Below are 22,328 nucleotides of genomic sequence, written 5' to 3'. Positions count from 1 at the left end.
GTAATCCCGCCATTCCAGGAATTGACCTCGTGAATCTGAATGAACGGACGGGGGCGACGGTTGGCCGGGTGAGAGACGGGGACGATGGTTGGCTGTGGGATGGGGGCGATGGTTGGCTGGGTGAGGGATGCGGGCGATGGCCGGCCGGGTGAGGGACAGAGGCAATGACTGGGTGAGGGACAGGGGCGATGGTTGGATGGGGGCTGCCCTGAAGAGACTCCAATGAGGAATTCAGAATACAAGCGACGGAGGAAAGCAAACTTGACAGAGACACACAGGAGTTGGAAAGAGGGTTTCTGGAAGATTGCAAGGACATAAGAGAGAACATGAATGAGAGTGTCAGAGAACACTGAACAGCAGGTGCGAGGGAGCAACGACTGAGTCAAACATACAGGGATCAGGGTGAGGCAGTGGGTGGGAGCCATGGCAACAGGGAAGTGGAAAAGGAGGCGAACAGAAACTATTGCGAAAATGTGTCACACGCCAACCACTGGGTACAGGCTTCAGAAGCCAAGCACATTTCCAATCACATTCCTGAGAGACAGTGAGACCACACAATTAGTTGGGGAAAAAAAACAGAAACAGCCTTTTACGATAGAAAAAGTCTTCAAATTATTGCAGATTGAAGAACGCTCGAGATGATGGCCCTGAACTAAAACAAGTGGGAAACTGGCTGTCCTGCAGAGGGCATAATGTTACATTCACTCCAATACGAGATCACAATGTGCTGACAGTGTTAGTACAGTCTACACAGCAACACATGCACCTCGTGGGCAGGCCAATCTCTCAGATCATAGTCAATTATGAATCGAGTAAATAGCCTTTACTTAGGACAGTAATTGTCCTCAGTAAATTAGCTTCATTTGTTGCACATGCTCAAGATGGGTGCAGACTTCACTGACTTTTCATTCAGACCTGGGCAAAGGCAGGAAGGGAGTTAGTGTGAGACATTAAGAATGTGCCACTTCACAGTAACTGCCACAGGCAGAAACTCAGGGAGCTGGGGTGGAAGCTTAGTGCTACAACAAACAGTTGTTATCTCTGGTTTGTTGCCCGTGCCATGTGCTAGTGAGGTGAGGAATAAGGAGATGAGGGTCATTGAATAAACATACGGATGAAAATGGAACTGTAATTGAGGTTCCCATCCCCTGCTGAATTATTTTAAAACCTCCCAAAGAGCATTAGCAAATATGCTCACCCCAGGACATTAGTGGATCATGTGTAGACTACCCTGTTTCGAAGTCCCACCTATCCCAGTACGAACCCCAATTATCTAGGTATCCAAAATCCTCCCTCCTGCACCATTCCTGTGATTCACTTTGGAAGGAGCAATGGGAACAAAGAGTACTGGGCTACTGGTAAGATTCTTGGTAGTGTGGGTGAGCAGAGAGATCTCGGTGTCCATGAAAGTTGTCACCCAGGGTGATAAGGTTGTTAAGAAGGCATACGGTCTGTTAGCTTTCATTGGTAGAGGGATTGAGTTTCGAAGTCCTGCTGCAGCACTTGCATACAGTTCAAGTCACCGTATTGTAGGAAGGGTATGGAAGCTTTGGAAAGGGTTCAGAGGGGATTTACTGGGATTTTGACTGGTATGGAGGGAAGGTCTTTTGAGGAAAGACTGAGGGACTTGAGGCTGTTTTCATTAGAGAGAAGAAGGTGACTTAATGAAGAGCTGGAAGATAATTAGAGGTTTACTTAGAATGGACAGCGAGAGACCTTTTCCTTGGATGGTGATGGCCAGCATGAGGGGATATAGCTTTAAATTGAGGACAGATGTCAGAGATAGTTTCTTTACTCAGAGTAGTAGGGGCGTGGAATGCATTGCCTGCAACAGTAGTAGACTCGCCAACTTTAAGGGCATTTAAGTGGTCATTAGATAAATGTATGGATGATAATGGAATAGTGTAGGATAGATAGGCTTTAGGTTGGTTCCACAGGTTGATGCAAAATCGAGAGCCAAAGGGCCTGTACTATGATGGAATGTTCTATGTTCTAGTTGATGAGGGGAGGTTCAGCTCAGAACTACAGCTTTCATTATTAGTGGCCGGTTAGTAATACTTTACAATGCTTCACAATGCTGTCACAGCAAGGGAGAAACTGAACATAAACACACCACCGTGCAGCAGCAGCTACCTTCTCTGTTGGTTCTGCTGGTTTCCCATTGCTGGTGCATTCTAGGTCTTGCTCGCTACCACCCTGGACAATCCTCAGGAGCTCCCTGGACAGCTCACAGTGCCCACTAACTGCAGGGTGCTGACGTTCCTTTGGGCTCTTGCACCACATGCCCAGGTCAGATGCCTCATTGGGCACACCACCCAGACTGACAGTCAAAGGATTCACTGCTTCGCCCTCACACCTCGCTTTCCTTACAGCAGAGAGACTGTCAGCCATGTTGAGCGGACTTGAACCTGGAGGTGGTGGTGGTGAGGATAATGCAGGGGAGAAATCATAATAACTAAAGGTGGGAGATGGTGTAAATTGAACGGGTTCCTCACTGAAGGCATTGCTAAATGTGACGCTCCTCCCAGACTGCCGTGATCGAGGTGGTGGTAAAGGTGACTTATTACTGTAGGGAGTAGATTCGGCAGATTCTTTTGACGAAGGGGGGCTGATCGTTAGCAAAGGGCTGCTTGCCAGTGAGGTGCTAAGGTAGTTCCCGTCAGAGTAGAAGCCTTCAGGGAGAGGAGGCAACGGAGGAGTCACAAGAGGAGTGTGGCTCGGGGAGATTCCCATCGTCAGCGTGATCCAGTCAGAAGTCACAGCTTGCATATCTGGAGTGAGCACTCTGCGACAGTGAGGTGCAGCAGGAGGAGGAGGAGATGGAGTGGGGCGAGCAGAAAACTTAAAACAGAAGAGAAAAGGAAGAGATGAACAAATGGAGAAAGTGAGGCACAGCGAGAGAGCTTTAAACAGCTAAAACAGGCAAAGGTAGCAGGGTATGAAAAAATAAGGCAAGCTGATCGGAATTTGAACATTTAAAAAGGATGAGAAATGAAATATTGCACATTTTTAAAAAAAATGTAAATAGGACTGCCCATCCAGCATTAGATGAATGTCACTCCTTCACACTTACGCTAATCTCATTAATCAAACAGAATCTTTGCCCTCTCATGGCTTTCAAAACTACCCTCTTGTCCCAAAACATGTTCCCACTGCTGAGAGCTCCCCAGTACTTACCCCAGGCTCTCATTCTTCATGTCTCAGAGCATTACCAGACTGTTTGACTGTGACGGCCATTGTATCTGGGTCCCACCACATCCACAGGAACACCCTGCAGTCTCCAGTACAAACCCTAGGCAATATCACTCCCCCCACCCCACCTTGCATTTCGTCACAGAGAGACAGGAGGTCTGATCCTTGATCAGTTACTTCCTCAGGGAATGCTTTGAGGATATTCATTTTCCTTGATATGGAATATACAATTCAGGAGGTGTGAAGCAGAATATTGTGTGTTGAATCTTCTCCCATGCGCCCCCCCCACTTCAGATAACCACCTTGCTGCTGGATTAGGGGTGAGAGTAAGAGATCCAGCAGCCAACTTGCATTAGCCAAGGTAAATACAGCATTGCTACTAAAGTGCCTTTCAGCCTCTCAATGACCTCCGTAACCTCCCAAAAAAAAACCTGAAAAGGGGGATTTGGAACTGGAGGGAAGGTGAGATTGGTGGGTGGTGACCCTTTGTGGACAGTTAAATTATTTTCAGCATCAAGAAGAGAGACACCCCAGGTATTTGCGATCAGATGTAATACAAACATTGGGCAATAGATGGTGCTCAAAGCTTACTTAGAGAGGGAAATGATACCTGTGGGGAGCTCGTTGAGCTGCGATTGGAAGAATAAGATCCAGGGGGATCAGGGTAATCGATTGCATTCTTTACCCTCGGTCTCTTAATCACATCCACATACGTGACAGGGAAAATGCCCTGGCGGTTGGTGCCCGAGATTTTACCCTCGTACCAGTTTTCATCAACTCTTCTTACGAGTGTGATTCGCTCGCCCTGCAGAGGAAGGAAGATCGGTTAATCATTGTCTGGAGACACAAAACAGGCCATTCAAACTGCACGTTGGTGCTGGAGCTTAAATATCTTGTAAACACCTCTTTGATTAACTTCATGTTATCACATCAAACTTCTTCCTGCTCCTTTGTCTGGATCTCCTTTCAACACTATTCCTCTGACATACATAGGGGTGGCACGGTGGCTCAGTGGTTAGCACTGCTGCCTCACAGCACCAGAGTCCCAGGTTCGATTCCAGCCTCAGGTGACTGACTGTGTGGAGTTTGCACAGTCTCCCCGTGTCTGCGTGGGTTTCCTCCCACAGTCCAAAGATGTGCAGGTCAGGTGAATTGGCCGTGCTAAATTGTCCGTAGTGCTAGGTGTATTAGTCAGAGGGAAATGGGTCTGGGTGGTTACTCTTTGGAGGGTCGGTGTGGACTGGTTGGGCCAAAGGGTTCGTTTCCACACTGTAGGGAATCTAATCATACCACTCCAGATGACAAGGGAGTTACAGCATGACGATGCATTGCAAACAGTCTAAGATCATTTGAAGTCTAACAGAGATGCAGTGCCCATCTGCAGCAGATTCTCTACTTATTTCTGGGGAACAGATTACTATGTTTCCTGACAGATAGGGTCAAGTCCTTCTGGAGTATGGTTACAAGAGTAAAAGGCTTTTCCCAACTTCATACGTCATTCCAACTTCGCTCAAACTCTCGATGCTGCATTGAGTGGGACATTCTCATTCACTGGTTTGACACTGAAAGCCACTTTTACTTTTGGAACTTGAGAGGAAATATTTGATAGGGAAACAACTGTAAAGGTGGGAAAGGAGACTGTAGGTTCAAGTCTCACTTCAGAAAGCTGAGATCTAAATCCAGGCCAACACCAGTGCAGTACCGAGAGAGTGTCACACTATCAAAGGCATCACAGTCTGATGCAGGGTCAACTCTCTCAGGGAGGTAAAGATCCTATGGCACTATTCAGAGAAAGGCAAGAGAACTCTACCTGATGCCCTGGCAAATATCTAGCCCTTAACATTTATAAATAGGTTGATTAGCATGTAATAGTTAATGGGAGCTAGGTGCAAATGGGCGACGGTATTTTGCACACAACATTATTATTTATTATTCTTCCATTGGCATTGTTGGAAATGCCAAAATGTGCTGCCCTTCCTCACCTGCCATCACCTGAATGACTTGCTCAGCCATTTCAAAGGGCAATTAAGAATACAGTACATTGCTGTGATTATGGAATCACATGAAGGCCAGACCAAGTCAACACAACAGATTCCCTTCCCTTCCCTAAAAGGAAGAGGTATTTGGAAAGGCAAGGACTGATTAGGGATAGTCAACATGGTTTTGTGTGGGGGAAATCATGTCTCTCAAACTTGATTGGGTTTTTTGAAGTAGTAACAAAGAGGATTGATGAGGGCAGAGCGGTAGCTGCGATCTATATGGACTTCTGTAAGGCGTTTGTTGAGGTTCCCCATGAGAGACTGGTTAGAAGGTTAGATCCTCATGGAATACAGGGAGAACTAGTCATTTGGATACAGATCTGCTCAAAGGTAGAAGACAGAGGGTAGTGGTGGAGGGTTGTTTTTCAGATTGGAGGCCTGTGACCAGTGGAGTGCCACAAGGATTGGTGCTGGGTCCACTACTTTTTGTCATTTACATAAACGATTTGGATGTGAGCATAAGAGGTACAGTTAGTAAGTTTGCAGATGACACCAAAATTGGAGGAGTGGTGGACAGCGAAGAAGGTTACCTCAGATTACAACAGGATCTTGACCAGGTGGGCCAATGGGCTGAGAGGTGTCAGATGGAGTTTAATTTAGATAAATGAGAGGTGCTGCATTTTGGGAAAGCAAATCTTAGTAGGTCTTATTCACTTAATGGTAAGGTCTTAGGGAGTGTTGCTGAACAAAGAGACCTCGGACTGCAGCTCCTTGAAAGTGGAGTCGCAGTTAGATTAGGATAGTGAAGGCAGCAATTGGTATGCTTTCCTTTATTGGTCAGAGTATTGAGTACAGGAGTTGGGAGGTCATGTTGCAGCTGTACAGGACATTGGGTTAGGCCACTTTTGGAATATTGCGTGCAATTCTGGTCTCCTTCCTATCGGACAGATGTTGTGAAATTTGAAAGGTTCAGAAAAGATTATAAGGATGTTGCCAGGGTTGAAGGATTTGAGCTACAGGGAGAGGCTGAATAGGCTAGTGCTGTTTTCCCTGGAGCGGTGGTTGAAGTTTATAAAATCATGAGGGGTATGGATAGGATAAATAGACAAAGTCTTTTCCCTGGGGTGGAGGAGTCCAGAACTAGAGGGCATAGGCTTAGGGTAGAGGGGAAAGATATAAAAGACACCTAAGGGGCAACGTTTTCACGCAGAGGGTGGTGCGTGTATGGAATGAGCTGCCAGAGGAAGTGGTATGATTACAACACTTAAAAGGCTGGGTATACGAATACGAAAGGTTTGGAGGGATATGGGCCGGGTACTGGCAGGTGGGACTAGATTGGGTTGGGATATCTGGTCGGCATGGACAGGTTGGACCGAAGGGTCTGCTCCAGGCTGGTCCATGTGAACCAGGTGAGTTTGCACAACAATTGACAACTGTCATCATGGTCACCTTTCAGTTCCAAATTTGAAATTTAAACTATACTCATCATCATGGTTAGGTGTTTGTGTCTGCATTGACTGGTGCAGTGACAGTATCACGGCAATTCCACTTGCTGAGTTGCAACTACCTCCCGTTTGTAGTAAACCAAGACACAGAGTCAGAGACGAACAGCATGGATTGAAAGTGTTCGGTCCAAGACATCCATGCCAACCACATATCCCAAATTAATCTAGTCCCATTTGCTGGTATTTGGCCCGTATGATGCTAAACCTTTCCTATTCGTGTACCCATCCAGATGCGTTGCAGTGACTTTAAGTGGGACCTATACAGAGCAACCTTGGAGAATCTCCATGGTTAAAGTGTATATCATCTGCAGAATTAACAATGGCACGGTGGCTCGGTGGTTAGCATTGTTGCCTCACAGGTCCAGGGTCCCAGGTTCGATTCCAGCCTCAGGCGACTGACTGTGTGGAGTTTGCACATTCTCCCCGTGTCTGAGTGGGTTTTCTCCGGGTGCTCCGGTTTCCTCCCATAGTCCAAAGATGTGCAGGTCAGGTGAATTGGCCATGCTAAATTGCCCATTGTGTTAGGTGCATTAGGCATAGGGGAATGAATCTGAGTGGGTTACTCTTTGGAGGATGGATGTGGACTTGTTGGGCCGAAGTGCCTGTTTCTGCACTGTGGCAATCTAATCTAATCAGCAATTTGCCAAGTCTCCGCCAACAGCACCTGCCAAACCCACAATCTCTGGAAGAACTATAACAAGTTCCCTCCAAGCCACTGACCATCTTGACTTGGAGTAATATTGCTGTCCTTTCATTATCCTTGATTTAAAAAAAAAAATCAGAGTAGTCTGTGGAACAGCATCATGAAAGCACCTTTCCAACCAAGGCCATCATGGCTGAGGGAGATGGCTCACCATTATCCTCTCAAGGTCTTAGAATCATAGAATCCCTACAGTGTGAGAGCAGTCCATTTGGCCCATCAGGTCCTACACCGACTCTCCAAATTCCATCTCACCAGACTCACTCCAGCCCTGTAATGCTATATTTTCCATGGCTAATCTACCTAATGTTCACGAGCGGAACACTACGGATATGCAGACATGGGCGAATGCGCAAACTCCACAAAGACAGACAGTCACCAGAGTGTGGAATCGAACCTGGGTCGCTGACGCTGATGTGCAGCAGTGCTAACCACTGATTCACTGTGCCACCCTGCCAACGATGAGAAGAACGAGTAAAAGATAAAAGAAAAGTTCCAACCAGCCATGGACACCAAAGATTATCTTACTCATCATTTAGCAGAGATTTACTTCCTCTTTGTCAAGACATGGCTGTGGGAAATGGAATAACATCACACTGTTTCAGTATTAACTGCTCCCCTGAGGTTGGGAATACAGTAAATAAAGTGCCTCTTTGTCCTAGAGGCAGAAGAGCTGACTTGACTTGTCAGAAACTAATTGGCAGATGGAATATAATGTGGGGGGTTGGGGGAATAGGAAGTTATGCACTTTGGCAGGAAAGATAGATGAGCTTAATATCACTTAAATGAAGAAAGACTGCAGAAAGCTATGGAACAGAGGGATTGGGAAATCCATGCCCAGAAATCACTAAAAACTAGCAAACAAGTTCAGTGGGTAATACAAAAGGCAAATGCAAAGTTGGCCTTTATTTCAAAAGGGAATATCAAAATAGTGAAGGTTTGTTAAAATTATACAAGGTATACGTCAGACCACAGAGAGAATGCTTGATAAGGTAGATGTGGAAAGACTGTTTTCCCTTATCTCAGGCCAGACAGCATTAATTTCAAGATAAAGGCTTTGCATATTTAAGACAGAGGATGACAAATTCCTTCTCCCAGAGGGAAATAAATTGTGGAACAACTTGCACAGAGTGCTATTCAGGCTTGTTCGTTAAGTATATTCAAAGCTGAAACAGATAGACTTTTGATCAGGAAAGGATCCAAGGGTAATGGGGAAAATGCGAGAAATTGGAATTGAGGATTATCAGATGAGCCATATCGCATCGAATGGCAAAGCAGATTTGATGGGCAGAATGGCCTACTTCTGCTCCGACATCTTATTGTCTTATTAATTGATCAGGTACCAAAAAATATTCATTCCTCCATCAGCAACACCCCTCCCACTCCGATCAGCCATCCAAACACAACAACTCAAAGGCTTCCAGGAAGCTGGGATGCTGAGTGATTCCTACCTTCCTGAAAGACATCTCTACGTGGGTGTCACCACTGAAGTTGAAACGAGCCACGGCCTCACCGTATTCCAGCACCTGAAGCGGGGGCGCTTTTTTGGGTTGGGCCCTTTCCGTTGGCGGCAGAAGCTGCAGTGAGGAGACCAGAGATCAATACCGGCCAACAGAGCTTCACGCACACTCTCCTACCTCATTGCTGGACGCGCGGCTGCTTTACCTCAACGTACGACCTGGGAAAGATACCAACTCTCCCATGGTGCTCGCCTTCATACCAGTTCTGATCTATCTGTCTATAGATGTAGACGATGTCTCCCTTCTGAAACGGCAGCTCCCTAAGTCCAACAAAGATAACAGTTAGTGCCTCTTAGTATTCATTCACAGAGAGACTAAAGCTTTTCAAGCAGAGATTTCTACAATGAACTGATTTAGATGTGGCACCCCAGTTGCCAATAGTTGACGCTCTCCTTGATGCAGTAGTGAGCTGCAGAGAGTCAGATACAGAGGGGATGAAGCCTGGGTGTGATGGTACTCTGGCTTTAAGAGGTGTATTTCATCCTGTATTTTCTTTAAATGAAGAAAGGTTGAGAGAGAGAGATGCTGAGCAGTCTGCTCAGAGGCACTGGAGTAAACAACCGGTGAGGCCTTGGGATTTTATTTTCAAGGCTGAAACAATAGAAGCAGCTTGAATGGGTGGGATCAATCTCCCCAAGAGCCAGGTTTTTAGTTTTAGATTTTCAGTAATGGTTGCTGGGATCTTGAAGCGAGGTGTGGAAGCTATTTTTCCTCTCTCGATTACAGCTAAAAGCTGGGGTTCTCTTCCAGCTGCTGGAGTTGCAAGTGAGATAATCTTTGTCAATGCCATGTTTATGGAATGTTACTGCATTAGAACAGTTACTGTTTAGTAATAAAATAATCTATTATTCAGTTAAGTTTTCAAATAGAGTTAAGTTATTCCAATTTCTTCTTTTTTTGTTGTTGTATTTAATTGTAACGTATGAATAAAGTGTGTTCTGCTTCAAGACTGGCGGTCTGACCAATCAAATTACATCTGGAAAGCAATGGCCTGACACTTGCCTTTGAAATAAGGAAACGTTAGGGTCTAGGTGACCTTCTTGACATATTTGAAGAGTGTTTGGTCTGGTCTGGTCCATAACCCTGGTTAATACTGAAAGCAACAGGGAAACACTCAGACTCTCTAGATTCGGATTATCTTTCCTGTGCTTACCCTATGACTAGGGAGTCCTGAACTGGAATCAAAGTCTCAGGATAAGGGATAGACTTTAGGACTGAGACAAGGAAGAATTGTTTCACCCAGAGAGTGCGAGCCTGCAGAATTCTCTGTCTTAGGAAGTGGCTGAGGCAAAAATATACAATGTTTTGAAGGAGGCGTTAGATATAGTTCTCAGGACTAAAGGGTTTAAAGGATAGAAGGAAAATAGTGGAAACAGGGGACTGAGTTAGATGATCAGCCATGATCATATGGAGTGGTGCATCAGGCTCGTAGGGCCAAATGGCCTATGGTTCAATGTTTCTCACCAGCAGCCTAACAAACAACAGAGAAAGAGTCAATTACGCCATTGATCCCAGCTCTACCACACAGATTTTCCCAAAGGTTTTGGCACGATTCTAGTTCAGTCACAGTAATCCAACATGTGATTCCGGACTGGAAATTGGGCTGTGAGTTAAGGGCAGTCACATGAAGGGAATCATTCAGGATGGGGCGAGGTTCTGAATGGGGTCCAACAGGAGCTAAACTGTAATCAGGAACGGGCTTTCTGACTAATACCGTTGACGAACTCCCTCCTGTTTCAGGCAAATGTTAGCACAGAGCTGACGAGACGCCTTTGCTGCACAAGTTACTGATTGCAGCTGCTGGTCTGGACAGGCGTGGACAGAGGGGTCGAGTGCTAATCCCGTAGGGGTAAGGTTTGGGTGGGGGTAGGATAAGTGGGGGAAGAAATGATAGTGATCCAGGGATGGAAAATTAAAGAGTTTTGGATGTGACAGGAAAATTGAAGCCAACATCTTGGGGGGGCATGTCAATATCAGTTCTAAGAGAGGGACACACACAGAGCGAGAGACACAGATGGGTCACAGAGCAAGAAACAGAGGCAGACTGGGACAGACAGCGAGAGAGAGAAAGACAGGTTACAGGTGAGGAGGTTAAGACTACAGAATAATTGCCATGTTGTGGTGCAGGTAGCGATCATTTAGCCCATCATGCCTGCACCACATTAAGGCAGCAGTGCGATGTGGTATGAAACAATACTTCAGATGATATCAATGATACAGAAATGGGCTGTAGGACCAGAGTCAAGCGGCAATTGGCTACAAGACCTTGTTACATGGGGTCGGCTTGTGCATAAACAGAGACTTGCTGAGCTGTAGAAATCTGGTGTGTTTGGGGAAAGGGTGAGTTCAATGGGTTTTTTTTTCAAATGGAGTTGGAGAAGAAATAGTATCCTGAACAGGGCAGGGAAAATCTCAACAGCTCCAGATCCTGCGATGTGCAGAAGCAATCAGGATCCGTCCTCTCGAGTTGAGGAGCCCTCAGACAGGCAGCGTGTGTGGTTCAGGGCCTCAGCTGAGTGTGGGACACAGCCTTCAGCATGAGACAGGAGAATGGATCCTGGTCCAAACCCCACAGCAGTGAGATATAAATCACATTCATTAATAAAGTACATGAATCTCTTTATAAAGAACTTGGAATTTTGAAATTCACACAGGGAGTAGGGATCCGGACATAAGTCCGGGTCAATCCACAAGGTGAAGTCCCTCTATCAATGACTGTGTGTTTGGGCTTTGAGATTAGAAGATCATGATCGAATTTCTGGTCACTATACAGAGCGACCCATTGAACCTGGCACTCAGACAGTGAGGGAATGGAACATGGCATTCCTGGAATGAGACCTGTGCACGATGAGAGGTGTGGGATCATGTTGCTGGCCTGGGGACACATGCTTGCTTAACAGTAAGGGCTGCATTTGCCCAGAACCTGAAATATTGCCTTAGCCATTGTAACTGGAAGTTAAGTAGTTTAACTCACTTCAGAGACTGCGCCTTGAAGTCAAACTTGGCTCTGGCTGGTGACATCTGTAAAGGGAGGCACGGGATTAACAACACAGCCCACTGCACAGTGCAGCTTTCAAACCCTCAAAGCACAATAGCAGCAGCGCAGAAACTAAAACGGTTAGTGGAACGGACGTGCTGAACTCACAAAGCGCGCAGCACAGCACACAACTCAAGCCACATGCTAGCCATGATTCCTGCAATCTGACGCGAGATCCTGACAATTTGTCGATCAGGTTTATGGCGACCGCGACAAGAGATACTTAAGGTTCAACCAGAATGTTTCTCACCTGAAAGGCAAAGCTGCCTTGGGATGTGGATAAAATCGGTCAGCAGAGTTTTGGCTTCGGGTCCAGATTACAGCAGCTTGAATCTACAGTTTTTGCAGCATTTGGGGAAGAGGATTGAGTTCAGAAGTAGGGATGTTTTATTGCAGTTATGCGGGATCTTGGCAAGACCACAGCTGGAGTGCTGTGCTAAGCATTCATCTCTGTACCTAAGAAAGGATATACTTGCCACTGGTCTGGCCTATGAGAGATTAGCGAATATACGCCTAGATGACAGAAGATTTGATCAAAATGTTTCAAATTCTAACAGGGCTGGACAGACTAGATGCAAGGGGATGTCTTCCCTTGGTGAGTCTAGAACCAGGGGAGACAGTCTCAGGATATGGGGTAGGCCATTTAGGATTGTCACCCGACAGCAGTGAATTTGTGGATTGTTCTACCACAGAAGGCTGTGGAGGCCAAGTCGCTGAATACATTCGAGAAAAAGATTGATGCATTTTTAGATTTTAAAGGCATCATGAGGTGTGGGGGAAAAAAAAGCATGAATATCATACTGAGATAGAGGATCAGCCATGATCCATTTGAGTGATGGAGCAGACTGAAAGGGCCAAAAAGTCTATGCCTGCACCTAGTTTCTAAGGCAGCAACAATGGACAGCACAGCCTAACCCAACCATTCAATAAGATTTAAATTGGTCTTTTCTCTCAACTTCACTCTTCACAATGCCCACTTCCTTACAGTTTAAAACCCTTTCAACCTTAAAAATTGAATACACCCTTAAGAAGTCATGGGGTAATGATAAAGTCTCTGGACTGGGAACATGGAAATGGGTGCTTTGTTTCAAGTATTGATTCATGGGGTTTGTTTGCACATCGTTAATTGCCCAATAATGGCTTGTTGCCATTTTGTAGGAAATTAAGAGTAACCATATTACTGCAGTACAATCAGGATTACAGACAGACTGTGCAAGGACAGCAGATTTCATTACCTAAAGGGCTTTAGTGAAACAGACAATATTTTTTGAGCAATTGACTCTAGTTTTATGGAGACTAGTTTTATATTGCAGGTGTATTAGCTGTATACATTCCACTAGAGCCTTGGGTGGGGTTTGAACCCATGGCCCCAGAGCATGAGCCTGAAGCTCTGGATGACTCGCCCAATGATGGAAGCACTACACCACCACGTTCCCGGAGTGGGGGGGGGGGGGAAAGAGGAGGTCAAAGGATGAGGTGAGCTGCTCTGCGAGGAGTTGAGGGAAGTGGACAACTTTGTTGCGAGACTGTCAAAAAATAAATTAAGATCAATCACTGTCTGCTCGCTTCTTCATGATAGAGGGAAGTGGGCATTCAGTATGTCACGCAGTGACAACTTAATGGGCCACCAGCGAGTCAGTGCTGGGGAGAGAAGCAGCCGTTGATCCCAATGGCCTATATGTCTCTAACACAGTTGGGTTTTACAAACCAATTCATTTTTATGGGATCACTGTATCACTGGCTATGCCAGTATTTGTTAATCATTTCCAACTGCCCTTGAGATGGTGGCAAGCTGTGTTCTTGGTCCAGCACTGTGGATCATACACTACAGGCAACCTTCTGTTGTCAAGGAGGGTATTTCAGAATTTTGACCAAGTAATAATAAAGGAAGCTTTCAATGGTCTTTCATTTTAAAAATCATTAATCAAGTCAACATTTCAAAAATTCTCAATAATGCTACTCAATATTCGTCTATGGGATTATTTTCCCAGCTTGGCCCTGGCAAGTCTCAGATCCTACGGAGACTCAGCTCCATAAATACTGGCAGTGCCCCTCTCACCATGGCAACCTCCTATGGGAGCATCCATGCGTATAGACCTGCAGCATGATCCTTACCAAGATATTTGACTAACAGGGGCTTCAGAAGTGGGTTCAATCCTGTCTTCAATCCTCTGATCTATGCATGGCATGCAGGAGTACATCTTGGATGTGCAATTCATGCAAATGTGTACACCACTGGACATACGTGTGTGTAGATGCAAGTGTTCGTGCACATAAATACATATTATCATCCATGTGCAATCTCTCTTACACACACACACCCACACACCTGAGGAATGGTCAACAGCAGGCACCCTCCCTAACCCACAGATGAAGCCAACTGCACCATTCGAAGTGTTGACTGTGACCAGGAAACCAGCATAGTCCAGTCAACTTGAGGCTGGTGCTTTCTGCCCTGTAGTATGCTCAACAGTGGAACCATCAACAGAGGTGATTCCAATGTCCTTGTCAGGAATTCTGATCACTTACTGAGTGGTATTAAATCATGCATTCCAGAGTATATCAGCTACAGTCTCCACTCCAGTCATAGGAGAGGCAGAATGAAACAGAATCGAATCCCAACAGCTGCAAAAAAGGAGTTGATTCAAGGAATCGGGCAAATCTAACAACATAGTTAATGATTAAAAATGTAGAACCTTAAGTACTTTGCCTGTGTCATTTTCCTGTCAACATATTCATTCTGCATCCGTTTACAGACCATTCACAATATGGGCATGATCAATTTCACGGGTAGAAATTAATGCTTCCCAAATAAATGGAAACTTATGGGGGCAATGCAAATGAAAACAAAGCTGTAGCTTCAAAAGGAAGTGTAAATATTATAATAACATGTTAATAAACGTATAAGTGAATGGCAGGAGTGCTGGACTGTGTCTTGAACATAGAAGCAGAATTAAATGGTCCAGGCGTTGGTGAATACTGGTGGCACCATTGTGTGGTTAAGGCAAGAAATATCACACCCAGTGGCAGCAGTCCTTTTGTCCAATGGTCTGAACCAAACAGAGAGGTGAAAGTGATGAGCAACAAACCAATCACCAACTCCATGTCATTCTGAATGAGGACAACCAAGCCCAACCTCGAGTCATTTTTTGAAAAAGATTTGTTATTAATTTTTCTTTAATTCTTTCTTTCCTCATTTCTTTAATTATTCTTTCTTTCTCTTGTTTACCTCTCTCTCTGAACTGTAGCCAATTGGCCTGGTTAAGAGTCACCGGCACACACTGTAAATTTGAGCAGTGATTAGGAGCCAGGAGCAAGACCCTAAAAGATTGTTGAATGGAACTGTTCTCCTGAATGGATTCCAGTTCTGACCATCCTGTTTTGATGCCTTTAAATATACAACAAAGAATTTGACAAAACTTAAAAACATAGGATTTCCTTCAACCAACAGATTTTATAGGCACAGGAATCAGGTCCATGCGTATTTGCTCACAGAGGATGGCATCAAAATAGATCGCTTTGCTCTTCATTCATTTTTGATGCACATCTCAGTTGTGCTGAGACACAGTGCAGCTACAAAGCCCAGGTTTGCTATACTAACAAGTAATTGCGCATAGCCAATGAATGGAATCGATTTTACACCTTGAAGAATACCATTCCAATCAAGATTCGGAGATGCCGGTGTTGGACTGGGGTGTACAAAGTTAAAAATCACACAACACCAGGTTATAGTCCAACAGGTTTAATTGGAAGCACACTAGCTTTCGGAGCGACGCTCACAATCACCTGATGAAGGAGCGTCGCTCCGAAAGCTAGTGTGCTTCCAATTAAACCTGTTGGACTATAACCTGGTGTTGTGTGATTTTTAACTTTGTACATTCCAATCAAACATGGGACAAGGTCAGGAGGTGCTGCTTTAGCCGGTAGAGGGATTGAACCTGCACTGCAGCTGACACTAGCCACAGCTAGGTAACTGCTAACCTCCCCACTCTCATCGTGTTACTGAATTCATTTTATTGCCTCCATCAGGACTAGCATCATTAGATAAACATATGGATGATAATGAAATAGTGTAAGTTAGATGGGCTACAGATTGGTTTCACAGGTCGGCACAACATCGAGGGCCGAAGGGCCTGGACTGCACTGTCATGTTCTAGTTCGAGCACAGCTACAAATTACTACTGTCCCCTTCACTAAGTGTCAGGTTTGTACTTTCGGACTAGCATGATACAGGCCCACACAGTACCAGGATGTTTCCTTGTTCAGTTCCCAGCCTGCCCTGGATCAGACTGTCGCAGTAAACTCCCGCAACTGACCCCGGCAGAAGGAGAGTGAAACCAGTGAGTTGACTGCTACCCTGCAATCGTACGGCCATGCTCAGTGTGATAATAGTATGCATCTTGACTGTGGTGCGGTCTGCAGTCAAATAGCCCATGCACAGCTGAGGCCCTGGAAATTAGCAGCCCCGCTTTATTTACCTGGTGAAACGTAGTTGGGAATTAAACTGTTTCCAGACAACCTCACATTTTGAGAGAAAAGCTGGCTTTGTGAGACATATCAGAGTAGGATCCTCCTTTAAGCAGCTCTCACAAATAGGCAATGCCAAAATGGCGTGATGGGGATTAGTATGAAGTGAAGATAAATATCAGGCTTTTAAATCAGGAACACGTTTAAACAAAAAAGGTGAATAATCGTTGGGTGGTGTTTTGAAAAGTGCAGGACAACACACACAGACAATCCAGTGGCAAGGGCGGGCTGTGAGATGGTTTAAAAATCATGCAGCATGAATGGCTATGAAGCATCTGCTCACAATTCTTCAGAGTTAGCTTTTTACCACAGGGTTAGTGCACATATTCCACGAAAAGCTAAACAAGAAACAGCACAGCATAGAGAACATGGCATGTACTGTTCTGGGTCAAATTTGTGCACGGAGGTGAGTGGAACCGACCTCTGACCCAGATCTCCTCCTGGCTGCCTCATCTATGTCAAGGAGGTCCCCAAATCTGTCATTAGTGATAAATTGGTGGTGTGTAAGAGCGATTCCTGTGTGCCTCCTGGCTGCAATATCTGCTTCCTCTTGTTCCCGTCTAAGCCGTCTCTGCTCTTCTAATAGTCTCTGGTAGAAAATCGCACAAAATGGGGGTTGTAAAGTTTTCCTTTGCTTATTCAAAAGAGCGACACACAAAAAGAAGCCTATTCTCTCTCGCCAAAAATATTCAAACACGTAAAAAAGCTGAGAGGATGCAGAATCTGGCTTTCAGAAAAATTACGTGCAACACAGACCCATAAATCTCTTACAATGCCTGTTTTTGACTGGTGCTGACTCAATGGCTGAAGGGCCTTTTCCTGACACTGTAGACCGCTGGACTCGGAGTCTAATGCTCATGTTGCACCCACTTGTGATTTGAGATTGACAAACAACCCCACTTTCTTCAGGTTTAATTCAGGTTAGTGAGAAATGCAATTGATAAGCTCATATAAAAAAAGAAGAGAGTTGGGTGCAAACAGAAAATGACAAAGTTTAGATTGAAATACACCACAGACAGAACGGGGTTCCTGCTAAACCAAGGACCTTGCTAATCAGCCATGGTGGAAGAGCAGACCCCTCCATCGACCACAGGAGACAGGCAGTGAGACTGAGGGGCACTGGCGATTAATCCTCCAAATGCTTTTATCAATGTCAAACATTTAACACAGCTATAGGCAGTGACATGCAGTTATAGTGCAGTGAGGATGCTGTAGAGATCAACACTTTAAATGATTCTCACATTCCACTGCAATTAGTGTAAAATCATTCCATGTTGGGGAAGAAAAATGCCAATCGTGCAACACATAAGTATCACTTGGTAAGATAAGACGCAAACCCTCTCATAGTCTCACAACTCATTGCTAATGGAATTCTTGAGTGATCACAGCAATGAGTCTAAACAGATTGAGAAAAGAGGTGGGGAGACCCTTAGTGGTGGAGAGCTTTGGGAACCATCAGTTACAGTCAACAGTTTCTCCCGAACAAGCTACACTTCCCACATGGCAGATCTCAGGTGGTTTGGACAATACATCGCAAACTAGTACTCTCTAAAAATCCCTCTAATTTGTTCTTTAGTGACTGACCACCAACTGCTACCATCGCCCCAGTGAGTGTGTTCCACTGCACTCACTGGAATACTGTTCCACTGCCCTCCGGTCCTGATGCTCTGAATAAAGTGAACGAGCTGATCATGGTCTCCATTCTCCAACTCGTTACAACCTTCAAAACAGCAAAGGTATCATCTCACCCTTCTCTCTCAGGGAGATGATGCCCAGTTTACATCCCTCCATCCTCTCGCTCAAGCTTGTTCCCCTCCTTTATCCTTCCAACTTCTTTAGTCTCCTTTTTACACTGCGGTGAGAACAATCATACACAGTCCTAGGAATGTAATCTCAACAATCATTTACAAAGAGGCAGGGTTACCTCACTATCTCAACTCAATATTAACCTTTTGCGAGATCCCAACTGATCACAGAAGACATTCAGTACAGATTGGAGGAATAAACACATAGCACAGGAAGTGGTCCCCTGACCCATTCAATCCACACCAGCATTTTACTCAACTCTTGCCTCCTCTGATCTAACCTCACCCTCAAAATAATCCTGTTTGCCCTTATTATTCACGTGGTTCCTACAGATTCCCATTAAATGTGACTGACCTTAACCATTTCCTGGGATTACAGATTCTGCATTCTCTGCGTGGACGGGTTGTTTCCGAAATCCTTGTTGGATTTCTTGGCAATTTTTTTATATTCGTTTGCTCTTCCCCACAACAGGAAACATTCTCGGTATTTAGTAAAACACTTTGTATTTTTAATAACTTCTGTCTGATCATCCCTTATTACCTGTTTTAACAGCAAGAGTCTCAGTCTGTTTAACCTTTCCTTACAGTTACAATCTCCAAGTTCTGGCATTTGCTTTGCAAACACTTTGTGTCTTCCCCAAGCCATGATATCCATGTTACAATATAGCAGCCAGAGCTATACACAACAGAGTCTAATTTTGATGAAATCAATTTTCCATAAAGTTTAATATAATTTCCCCACTTATGAATTCCAGCTGTTTCACTTCGATAGATTCATAGAGTAGATTGCTACAATCCCTCCAGTGTGGAAACTGGCCATTCAGCCCATTGAGGCCGTACCAACCCTTCAACCCAGACCCCTAACCTTTACTATTGCATATCTCCACTATAAATTAACATACATTTCAAATTAAACAATTTAACAAGAGGAGATATATTTTTCTTTTGGACTATGCCAAACTATATAAGGCTAGGATGTCTCTAAATTTCTGATTTGCATTCTCACTCCCTTTGTAAATATTTGCAAGCTTCAAACTGCAGACATCATTCCAGAATCCAGAAAATTCTGGAAGATGGTTACCAACACATCGTCTAGCTCTGTAGCCACCTCTCTCAACACTCAGATGTCAACTATCAGATCCCAGGGACTTACCAACTTTCAGCCACATTAATTTCTCTCATATGTCCTTCTGAACTGATACTGATGTCCCTCAACTCCTCATTTTCCCTACATAAGAACCAGGAGCAGGGGTAGGCCGTCTGGCCCCTCGAGCCTGCCCCACCATTCAATCAGATCATGGCTGATCTTTTCGTGGACTCAGCTCCACTTACTCATCCTCTCACCGTATTCCTTAATTCCTTTAATGTTTAAAAAAACTCTCTCAGCTTTACAAACATTTACTGAAATAGCATCAAGTACTTCACTGGGCAGGAAATTCCACAGATTCTCAACCCTCTGGGTGAAGAAGTTCCTTCTCAATTCAGTCCTAAATCTGCTCCCCCTAATGCTGAGGCTATGTCCTCTTGTCCTAGTTTCACCCACCAGTGGAAACATCCTCTCTAATCCCTTCATAATTTTGCATATTTCTAGAAGATCCTCCCTCATTCTTCTAAATTCCAATGATTGCAATTCCAGTCTACTCAGTCTCTCCTCATAAGCAAACCCCCTCAACTCCGGAATCAAGCTAGTGAACCTCCTCTGCACTTGCTGTTTTCCAATCTACTGGAACTGCCCCAGAGTCCAGTGCATTTTGGAAAATTACAAGTGCACTTGCTATTTCACCCGGCATCTCCTTTAGTACCCTGGGATGCATTCCATCAGGGCCAGGAGACTAATCTATCTTTAGCTCCATTAGTTTGTCCAACACGACCTCTTCTGTAATAACGATTGTTTCCAGGTCCTCACCTACCTTCGTCTTTGTCAATTACTGGCATGTTAGTAGTGTCCTCTACTGTAGACCGACACAAAATACCTGTTCAATGCTCTGGCCATTTCATCATATCCCATAACTAAATGCCCTTTCTCATCTTCTTAAATGACCAACATTTATTTTAGCCACTCTTTTTTTGTTTTGCATATTTATAGAAACTTTTGCTATCTGTCGTTATATTCTGTGCTAGTGTTTATGTTCTATCGTACTTTTCTTTATAACTATTTCCTGTGGCTTTCTGTTGACCTTTAAAGTTTTCCCAATCTTCTAGTTTCCCACTGATTCAATTCAATAGCCTCCTTTATTTCCTTAGACATCCATGACAGATTACCCCTTTTTTTAAAAAAAACTGTCCTTCCTTTTCACTGCAATACACTTTTGCTGAGAACTTTGAAAAATTGCTTTGAAAATCCTCCGCTGCTAGTAACTGACCCACCATAAAATCATTATTTCCAGTCTACTTTAACCAAGACCTCCCTCATCCTATTGTAGTCTCCTTTGTTTAAGCACAGGACCCTGATATTGGATTATCTTCACACTCTCCATCTGGAATCTGAATTCAACCATACTGTGATCACTCCTTCTAAGAGGATCCCTAACTACGAGGTCATTAATTATTCCTGTCTCATTACACAGGACCAGATCTAGGGTTGCTTGCTCCCTCATTGTTTCCACTGCATCGGTTCAAGAAAACTATTGCAGGTACACATTACAATGAACTCCTCCTCAAGGGTACCCTGACCGAGCTGGTTTGACCAATCGACATGTAGATTAAAATCCCCCGTGATAACTGCCATATCATTTTTACAGGCATTAGTTATTTCTTTGTTTATTGCCTGCCCCAAGTGATGTTATTATTCGGTGGCCTATAGACTACATCTACCAGTGACTTTGTCTTCTTAGAATTTCCTCATTTCCACCCAAATACATTCAACCTTATTCTCCATAGAACCTCTAACATCTCTCAGCACCACCTTGATGTCATCCTTGTATATTAGAACTACACCCCCTCCCTTACCTTCCTGTCTGTCCTCCTGAATAGTCTGATACTCCGAGCTATTTAACTCCCAGTTGTGACCATCCTGTAACCATGTCTCCATAACGGCTACTAAATCAAATTCATGCGCAATGATTTGTGCCATTAATTCATCGACCTCGTTACGAATGCTACTAGTATTCAGGTGAAGTGCTCTTATGCTAGTTTTCAAACCCTCATGATTTCCAACATGTCTAAAAATAATATCTCCTGAGTTCTCATTCATTTTTGCTTCTTTCCTGGCCTAGCTTGTAGTTAAACCCTCCTGCACACATGCTATCCTGATACTTACCTTTTTATTTACCATCGTACTTCTGTTGTTCTTCCTTTCCTTTCCCCACTCACTAGTTTAAAGACCCAGTGACCATCCTATTTGTCTTTTCACTGGAACACTGGTTCCAGATTGATTCAGGTGGAGACCGTCCCATCGTTACAGATCCCTCTTATTCCTATGATACCTATGAAACTGAACCCTTCTCTCCCACACCACTCCCCTAGCCACGTGCTTACATCCTTAATGTTCTTATCCCTAGTTATTTGGAGCACTAATTCTGGGAGATTTCTTGCACCTTCCTCTCTGAAAACCAACACCAAGTAGTCGTTTAACTTATCTGCATTTTCTTTATACTCCATTATAATTTCTCCTGACTCTGCCTCTACTTTGCCAAGATCCCCTCGTTACTTTAAAAGAAATTGAATCTCCTCTCAAACATCTCCTTAATCTATCCACATAACTAAAGTTCCTTATCCCCTGAACCATTCGCATGAGTCTGTTCTCTGAAGCCTTCACAATCCTTTAGTGTGTTGCCCAGAACTGAACGCAATCTCCAATTAAGGCTGATCCAATGTTTGCTAAAGGTTCACGATAACTCCCTTGCTTTTGCTATCCAAGCCCGTCTTAAGTGCTGTGAGGACACACTGCTGCCTCACAGCTCCAGGGACCTGGGTTTGATTCAAGCCTCTGGCAACTGTCTGTGTGGAGTTTGCACATTCTCTCTGTGTCTGCGTGAGTTTGCTCTGGTTTCCTCCCACAGTCCAAAGATGTGCAGGTCAGGTGAAGTGGTCATGCTAAATTGCCCATAGTGTTAGGTGTATT

The 22,328-nt window shown here is 44.5% G+C and overlaps 1 protein-coding gene across 9 annotated transcripts in view; it reads right to left on the bottom strand.

The window, feature by feature from the left end:
* Positions 1–2,022: 2,022 nt before the first annotated feature.
* The window catches only part of LOC122541752 (sorbin and SH3 domain-containing protein 1-like), a 327,865-nt gene continuing 307,559 nt past the window's right edge, over positions 2,023–22,328 (bottom strand). For 6 of the 9 annotated variants that reach the window (XM_043678666.1, XM_043678667.1, XM_043678687.1 and 3 more), the window contains 6 exons: positions 16,882–17,049; positions 11,871–11,917; positions 9,042–9,156; positions 8,828–8,953; positions 3,803–3,997; positions 2,023–2,841 (listed from right to left, as the gene is read on the bottom strand). In XM_043678666.1, the coding sequence (XP_043534601.1) occupies positions 2,038–2,841; positions 3,803–3,997; positions 8,828–8,953; positions 9,042–9,156; positions 11,871–11,917; positions 16,882–17,049 (1,455 nt within the window). In that variant the 3' untranslated portion in view covers positions 2,023–2,037. The remainder of the gene's footprint in view (positions 2,842–3,802; positions 3,998–8,827; positions 8,954–9,041; positions 9,157–11,870; positions 11,918–16,881; positions 17,050–22,328) is intronic. The other 3 variants (XM_043678681.1, XM_043678682.1, XM_043678692.1) reach the window with 1 other exon arrangement.

Source organism: Chiloscyllium plagiosum, chromosome 38 (assembly GCF_004010195.1).
Source record: "Chiloscyllium plagiosum isolate BGI_BamShark_2017 chromosome 38, ASM401019v2, whole genome shotgun sequence".
NCBI classification, from domain to species: domain Eukaryota; kingdom Metazoa; phylum Chordata; class Chondrichthyes; order Orectolobiformes; family Hemiscylliidae; genus Chiloscyllium; species Chiloscyllium plagiosum.
Note: the sequence above shows the minus strand (reverse complement) of the source record. Positions and strands in the feature narration are given on the sequence as shown.